The following is an 8,511-nucleotide window of genomic DNA, read 5'->3' on the forward strand; positions in this document are numbered from 1 at the left end:
CTTCATCCCACCACTTCTGTGATCCCTGATTGGCTGGGACTATGTTGGGAGGGCTGAAAAACAGCATGAAAAATCCCCTTGTCCAGTGCAGGGCAAGGAAACCTTGCCCTCACTTTGATTTGCCATTATGGTGTCATTAACGTAGCCAGTCTGATATGACTTCATCCCACCACTTCTGTGATCCCTGATTGGCTGGGACTGCGGAGAAAGAATCCTGGTTTTTTGCTCAAACCAGTTGCACCAAAGCTGCAGGTCAGGGAAGACGCAGCAGCAAACAAAAGGAACGGAGCAGCATGTTACAAAAGATGCACCAAATGGGAGTTTCACGAAACTTTACTTGTGCACAAACACCAAAACTCCCTATTAACACGTTCATGGGCAACGATCCAGCATTTCTCTCTCTTCATCTTTATTCATGCCCCGTCTCATTAGATCAGATCTGTCCGTCCTTCCCAACCCCTGCTAAGACATATCCATCCTGGTGTGGGGTTGCCACCCACAATGGAGACACGGCTGCGAGACTGGAGGTTCTCTTTCTCCCCACAGCCCTTTCAACTTTGGGAAGAAGGAAGGTGCCTATATAAACGATGGACTGTGTTGTGGGAGGCAGCAGGGAACTGGTGGCAGGAGAGAGATAGGGTAGGCGGAGTCTTGACTTGACAGCTTGTTCATTGCTTGAAGGCACCTGGGGTGTAATTATCCTAAAGGGAGAAGAGCCGGTTCCTAACACAGATGTTTGTCTCACCTGTGCACCACGCGAGGGAAGGATCTCCAGATCTTTCTCCAACCCTTTCCGGCCTCTATCTGTCCCGATCTCCCGAGAGCCCCTACGCGGGCAGGATGGAACCAACTGGGATCTTCTGCAGCAAGCCAAGTGAACCGATCATCTACAAGGTCCGAGTGGCCACCGGCCAAGGGCTCCTGACCGGGACCTTTGACGTGGTCTCCATCACCTTGGTGGGGATCAACGGAGAGAGCCCCAAGCAAGTTCTGAACCGGGCCGGTACTAGCTGTTCCCGGGGATCGGTGAGTCTCATGATCAGAGGTTCGAAGAGAAGGGAAGAAAATGAGGGCAGTGGCTCGTGTTCTTTTAAGACAAGGAGACTGCATGCAACAGTTGTTTTTTTTCAGAGACGAGATTTTGGGGGTGTTCAGCTTTCGAGAATCAAAGCCCCCTTCATCGGATACCAGGATTTGACTCTTGAAAGCCTATCCCCCCCAAATCTTGTTGGTCTTTGGGGTGCCACTGGGTCTCAAATCTAGGTTTTCTACTGCAGACCAACACAGGTACCCGCTGAAACTAGTGAATTTTTGTATTTATTTATTTATTTACTGATTTATTTGATTTATTTGATTTTTACCCACACCCTCCCCGCCAAGGCAGGCTCAGGGCGGCTTACATAAGAAAACAGTAGATAAAACCATATAAATGTCGATATAAAATACATGATAGGGCAGTGGTGGTGAACCTGTGGCACGGGTGCCAGAGGTGGCACTCAGAGCCCTGCGGGCACGTGTGCCATCGCCCCAGCCAGGGCCAGACCATCATTAAAGTGTCGAATTCTCTGCCAAATAATTTTAAGTAAATGAAAGCATTTGGGATTGCTTTCCTTACTATGTTTGGATCATCTTAAGTTAATGTTTGAGTTGTTTTTTCTAAAGTAATACCTCCGTATTCAGGTTAAATTGCCGTGTTGGCACTTGGCAATAAATAAGTGGGTTTTGGGTCACAGCTTGGGCACTCGGTCTCTAAAAGGTTTGCCATCACTGGGATAGGGTATTAAAACCATTAACATACCGATAGTGATACGGTTGTGGTAAAGTGCATATAGAGACATACGTTCACCGGTACATCCACTCTCGGTGGGCTGAGGCTGGCAGTAAAATTGGCACAGGGCATAGATGATGAAATGCTGCTCCTTACCGAAATGCCTGACGGGAAGAGCTCCGTTTTCGCGGCCCTGCAGAACTGTGAAAGGTCCCGCAGGGCCCTGAACTCGCCTGGAAGTTCATTCCAGTAAGTGGGAGCTGTATCCATACTAGGTTTGTATTGTTAATGATCGTTAATGAGAAGCGGTCCATGGTGGCTTTGGAGGGAAAATGGATCCAGGGCTTTTTCTGTGGCAGCTCCAACTTACTGGAATGAGCTTCCGGATGAGATCGGGGCCCTGAGGGACCTTTCACCGTTCTGCGGGGCCGCGAAAACGGAGCTCTTCCGTCAGGCATTTCGGTAAGGAGCTGCGTTCCATCATCTTTGCCCTGGGCCAATTTTATTTCCAGCCTGAGCCCGCCAATACTGGATGTATCAGCCTATGTGCACTTTACCACAACCGTTAACACCGTCATTATGCGAATGGTTTTAATCATTGTATTGTGTATATTATATCGATTTTTACATTGTTGTTTTATCTATTGTTCTTTTTGTAAGCCGCCCTGAGCCTGCCTTGGCGAGGCGGGCGGGCTAAGAATCAAATAAATCAATCAATTCAGAACTGTGCATTGCTTTCCCCTCAGCCTTTCACAGTTTTTGAAGCTGGGCATAAAAGCAAAAGAGATCTCAGTCAGCTTTTGTGCCAAATGTCAGGTCCTCGAGGTGACAAACAGGCAGAGGGGGGAATGTTTCTCGTTGCTTGATTTCACCGTTTCAAAGCCCCCCGAAATCTGCCAAAACGTTAAGTCTGGCCTACGTTTGTTCAGCGTTGGCTGTGGCCACTGAGCCTTGGGCCCGCAACTTCTTTCAGACAGCCGCATGCCTCTCTCTGGGGGGGGGGCAATGCCTCTGGGGCAACCTGTCGCATAGGCCTGCATGAACGTCGTTGTTGTTAGCGCACCGTCAACAAAGTGTAAGAAAAGGGCTTTGTGTTTCAATGGAGCATGCACTGCAATCCGTGTAAATCGGCCGCATTGCACAAAAGAGACAAACACAATCGGCACTCCGACACTCCCCTGTGGCATTTTGGAAAGTGCTTGGAGAAGAACGAGGTCTTCCCACTTCATGAGGCATAATTCACACTGTACCGTTGCCTGTGTTCATCTGATTCGGAGGAGAAGTAGATCAGAAGGAACACTGTGTACCAGGTCAATCCATTGGCCCGTCTAGGTCAGTGTAGCCTCTCGGAACCAGGGTATGAACTCGGCCTTCCAATAGAGACCTAGTGATGCCAGGGATTGAACCTGCGGCCTTCTTTGTGTAAAGTATATGACCTACCGTTGAGCGATGACTCCTCTACAGTAAGATCTGGAGCTCCTTTATACAGGGTCAGACCACAGGTCCATCTAGCTCAGGGGTGGCCAAACTTGCTTAAACATGAGCCACATAGAATAAACGTCAGACGTCTGAGAGCCGCAAAACATGAACAGATATTACAGACACATTTTTATTTTAAAAAAGATGCACGTTTGCTTTTTAAGTAAGACTGCCGAACAAATATTACAGACACATCTTAATTAAAAGATATGCGATTTTCCCTTTTATTAAGTGAGACTGCCGAAAATAAAAACAAAAGGTAGAAACAGATATTGGTAATGATATTTATTTGTCCAATGATATTTATTTCTTTGCTAATTATATTTATTTGTCAGAGAGAGAGAGAGAGAGAGAGAGAGAGAGAGAGAGAGAGAGAGAGAGAGAGCAACTTCAACTTTAAACACCTTCTTCAACCCCCCCACCCCCATACCAGCCGGCTTGGCTTGGGGGAGGGATTTAAAGAGAGAAATGCCTTCTGCTGGCCGGTGGGGGGGGGGGTCCTTTGGGAATGCATTTAAAGTTAAATTTGCTTTCTTTCTCTGCTCCCCCTTCCACCTCAAGCTTACCCAGGGAGGGGAACACTGGCTGGGGAAGGGAAGACCGATGTGGGAGGCCTGCCTCCCCTTCACTTCCCCAGCCGCCCTGCCGGGAGCCGCATGATAGGTGTGACAGAGCCGCATGTGGCTCCCAAGCCACAGTTTGGCCACCCCTGATCTAGCTCACCCTTGTCCCCCAAGCTGGCAGTGGCTCCCCAGAGTCTCAGCCACAGAAAGGTCATCCACGGATGCCTTAATTGTAATTTGAACCCAGGACACAGAATCCAGGATTAATATTGTGTACATAGCCAAATGCCGTCACACCCACAGAACCCTCTGTATGCATTCTAGCACTCAGTCACACAGTCCCAAAGACATTCAGCTAAGCAAGGGTGCTACGCACACTGGGACTGGCAGGGTTGTGTGTGTATACATGGGACACGTTGCGATGACTGAATGTTGCAGGAATGAATTCAGCATCTCAGCTGTACCCAGATGGTTTCGTGCATGCGTGTGCCATGGGTAATTCCTCCACCCTTGATTACTGTGCCAAATGCCAGCTGATTGTGCCTCATTCCCAGCCACGCAGAGGCGAACCCGATTGTGTGAATCAGCCAACTGCGAACTATGAACTTCTGATTATCAGACATGCAACCTGAAGGCATTTGGATAGGTACAGTTTTCACATAGCTCTTGTTGTTTATATTGGCTGTGAGTTCAGAAAGGCATTTCACATAGTAGGATTTATTTTATATTATTCGCAGAATATGTTTTAGGGACTTTATTCGATCGACCCTCGTTCCAAAGTGAACATGACTTCGAAAGGGAAGGAGATGTTTGAAGACAATGTTCAAATTGTAGTTAGTGTTTATACTTTGAGAACTCCTAACGGAAATCTTCTCGGTCGGACTGCCAGACCTTTAGCTTATTCATTTGTTTACAATTCCTATTGATCCATTAATTGACTGCTTTTTTTTTTTTACAAAGGGCATTTTGCCAATTGTTAATGAAGGTTTCTGAAGGAAAGGACATTGTGAAAGTTTTCAGATGTTTTAGAAACTTAGTTTTTATCTCAGTCTGTGTGGCGGGGGGGAAGGCTGCTATCCTCTCTCTCAATTTTGAGTGGCTTTCCATTCATGTCACAGGGGTCCCATAATGCTATTCAGAGGCAGTAGATCCAGAACAGACAAAAGGAGATACTTCTTTACACAATGCATAGTTAACTTGTGGAACTCCCTGCCACAAGACAGAATGATGGCCACCAGTCTAGGTGGTCTTATAAAGGGATAAGACAAATTCCTGGAGGATAGGTCCATCCCTGAGCCTGGATGGCTAAATGGAGCCTCCATGTCCAGGGGCAGCATACCTTTGAATGCCAGTTCAAAAGAAGGTGGAAGCTTGATCCTCCGATCCTCTGTGCCCCTTCTTGTTAGAGTGCAAAACAGGACACTGGACTGCATGGAATGGATATGATTAAAAAATCACAGAATTCAGAAGAATACTATCTTTGAGAGTAATGATATGGCTGTAGAGCTGCCAACCTCCAGGCAGATCCTGGAGATCGCCTGAAATTATAACTGGTCTCCAGACTACAGTTCCCCTGGAGAAAATGTCTGCTTTGGAAGGTGAACTCAACAGTATTATGCCCCGGTGCGCTCCCTCTCCTCCCCAACACCCCCCAGGCTCCATCCCCAAATCTCCAGGAATTTCCCCCTCCCCCAGTTTTTTTATCGATAAATTGAAAGAAGAGGAAAAGAGAGAGAGAAAATTTCCTAACCTGTCCTCGGCAAGCCTACAAGACTTGTGCAACGAGTCAGGTTGAGACTCCACGGTCACATAACCCCCGGACTCATGGAACACGAGGAAGGGCCAAATAGCCCGTCGTGGCCATTTCTGCTGGGGAAAACGGTCCAGGAGGGAAGGCAGAAGACACTCCCCCCCCCCCCCCCGGCCCCCACCCGCCCCCGCCTTTATAATTTTTCACATTGCACCTGCTTATCATTTTCCACTGGGTCCTCTACTAGATTAGATCTGATTTTAGGTTAACCCTCTTTTGCTCAGCTATCAACAGTTAGGCAAGGCCCTTACCCATTCTCAGGGGGCGGTTTACTCCTGCGATCGGGTCTTGTTGTACACCGGCCTCTCTTTGCAATACCTTTTCCCCTACCCGCCTTTCGGCTGTTTGCAGCTTTTAGAATAAACTGATATGCCTAACGCGTCTGCGCAGTCTTTACGGTGCTGAAAGCAGAGGTCAGGCCTGGTTAGTACTCGGATGGGAGACCACCAAGGAAGTCCGGGGTAGCCACGTAGAGGTGGGCAATGGCCAACCACCTCTGGACATCGCTGGCCTTGAAAACCCCACAGGGTCACCCTACATCAGCAGTGAGTTGAACTTTCCACCACCACCAAATGTGTGGTGGGGGGGACACCTGGAATCCTAGAAGAAGGAGGAGGAGGAGGAGATTGGATTCATACCCTGCCCTTCACTCAGAGTCTCAGAGCAGCTTACAAACTCCTTTCCCTTCCCCTCCCCACCACAGACACCCTGTGAGGTCGGTGGGGCTGAGAGAGCTCTTTCCAGAACTGCTCTTTCAAGGACAGCTCTGGCAGAACTATGGCTTGCCCAAGGTCATCCAGCAGCTACAAGTGGAGAAGTGGGGAATCAAACCCGGTTCTCCCAGATTAGAGTCCGCCCACTTAACCACGACACCAAACTGGCGTGTACAATTGAACTCTAAAGTACAGATACCAGTTCCGCTGGAAGAAAGGGCAGCTTCAGAGGCGAATTTCCATGGAATTACAACCCTGCTGAGTTCCCTCCCCTCGCCCAAACTCTCCAGGAACCACCTTCAAATCTCCAGGAACTTCCCAAGTTGAAGCTGCTGGCCCTACTGCAAAACCCGTGTTTCAGTTTTGCACTCGATGGGCACTGGGTGTGATCCAGCCAGACTCTTCTTTACCTGTTCTAGGGGGTTCAGACAACTTCTGCACAACTTTCTAGGGACTGACCCGGTTGTTTAAAAAGGGGGGTAACTATTAAACTGGAGCTGAAGAGGATCAAATGAAGGATTCCATCCTTCAGAGCAGCCACATTCTCCAAGGAAAATAATTTCAGGGGTCTGCACATCGGCAGCAATTCCAGGGGACCTCCAGGCCCTGCCTGGTGGTTGGCAACCTGCCTTACGCATGCTCAAGTGAAAGACGTTACCAGACTGGCAGGCTCGCAGAGCAGATGTTATCACTGCCGGGAACCACAAACCAGTTCACTGGGAAGTAACTGGGATGACTCCTCTTCCGTCATCGCAATCGTGCACGGATTACAGGACTGTGCTTTGCCCGGGTACTGGGCCAGATGGACCCTCCCTGGTCTGATCCAGCAGGGCTCTTTTGGTGCTCTTATGTTCTTCTCAGTATAGGAGGGCGGTGAGCAGGGTTGCCGAATTCAGTCTAGGAAATTCCTGGAGAGTTGGGGATGGTGCCTGTGGGAAGGGGGAACCTGGGGAGAGACTTCACCCGGAATCTGTGACATACCCTAGAGCCCACTGTCTGAAGCGGCTGTTTTCTCCGGGGGAACTGATATCTGTGGTTTGGAGATCAGTTGTGATACCACGAGAATTCCAGGCCCCACCTGGAGATTAGTAACCAAGCAGTGAGTGGCCTCTGCCTCTAAGCATTGTGGGCGAGCAGCTGCCTCTTCTGCGCCTGTTGCCCTGGTGGGAACGGGCTCTGAGAGTGCAATCCATGTGCCAATTGTAAGGGTCACAGATCAACAGTGTGGCTTTTTGGGTGGTCAAGCAGGGCCCCTCTTTTGCCATTGGAAAACGTAGTTTGCCATTGGAAAACCAGTTTGGTGTGGTGGTTAAGTGCACGGACTCTAATCTGGGAGAACCAGGTTCAATTCCCCCACTCCTCCACTTGCACCTGGCTGGATGACCTTGGGCAAGCCGTAGTTCTGATAAGAGCTGTTCTTGAAAAAGAGTAGTTTCTGTCAGAGCTCTCTCAGCCCCACCGACCTCACAGGCAACGTTCCCTCTAAGCTGAGTTAGTGTGAGCTAGCTCACAGTTTTTGAGCCTCCGGCTCACACATTTTTGTCTTAGCTCAAGAAGAAGGGCTCCAGAGCAAACTAATTTGTGCAGTAGCCAAATCACCTGCTCACAACTTTAATGCCAGTGGCTCACAAAGTAGAATTTTTGCTCACAAGACTCCACAGCTTAGAGGGAGCATTGCTCACAGGGTGTCTGTTGTGGGGAGGGGAAGGGGAAGGAGGTTGTAAGCCGCTCTGAGACACCTTTGGGTAGTGAAGGGCGGGGTATAAATCCAATCTCCTCCTCCTCCTCCTCCTCCTCCTCCTCTTCTTCTTTTTCTTCTTCTGTAGCGGTTAAGTGCATGGACTCTAATCTGGGAGAACCGGGTTTGATTCCCCACTTCTCCACTTGCAGCTGCTGGATGACCTTGGGCAAGCCATAGTTCTGCCAGAGCTGTCCTTGAAAGAGCAGTTCTGGAAAGAGCTCTCTCGGCCCCACCGACCTCACAGGGTGTCTGTGGTGGGGAGGGGAAGGGAAAGGAGTTTGTAAGCTGCTCTGAGACTCCGAGTGAAGGGCAGGGTATGAATCCAATCTCCTCCTCCTCCTCCTCCTTCTAGGATTCCAGGTGTCCCCACCACCACACATTTGGTGGTGGTGGAAAGTTCAACTCACTGCTGATGTAGGGTGACCCTGTGGGGTTTT

General features: G+C 49.3%; 1 protein-coding gene across 1 annotated transcript in view; it reads left to right on the plus strand.

The window, feature by feature from the left end:
- Positions 1-761: 761 nt before the first annotated feature.
- LOC107120728 (hydroperoxide isomerase ALOXE3-like) overlaps positions 762-8,511 on the plus strand; it is a 36,772-nt gene continuing 29,022 nt past the window's right edge. The window contains exon 1 of the mRNA XM_015423498.1: positions 762-1,026. Coding sequence (XP_015278984.1) covers positions 841-1,026 — 186 coding nt within the window. The 5' untranslated portion in view covers positions 762-840. The remainder of the gene's footprint in view (positions 1,027-8,511) is intronic.

Source organism: Gekko japonicus, unplaced genomic scaffold, assembly GCF_001447785.1.
Source record: "Gekko japonicus isolate JY-2015 unplaced genomic scaffold, Gekko_japonicus_V1.1 scaffold2575, whole genome shotgun sequence".
Taxonomy (NCBI): Eukaryota; Metazoa; Chordata; class Lepidosauria; order Squamata; family Gekkonidae; genus Gekko; species Gekko japonicus.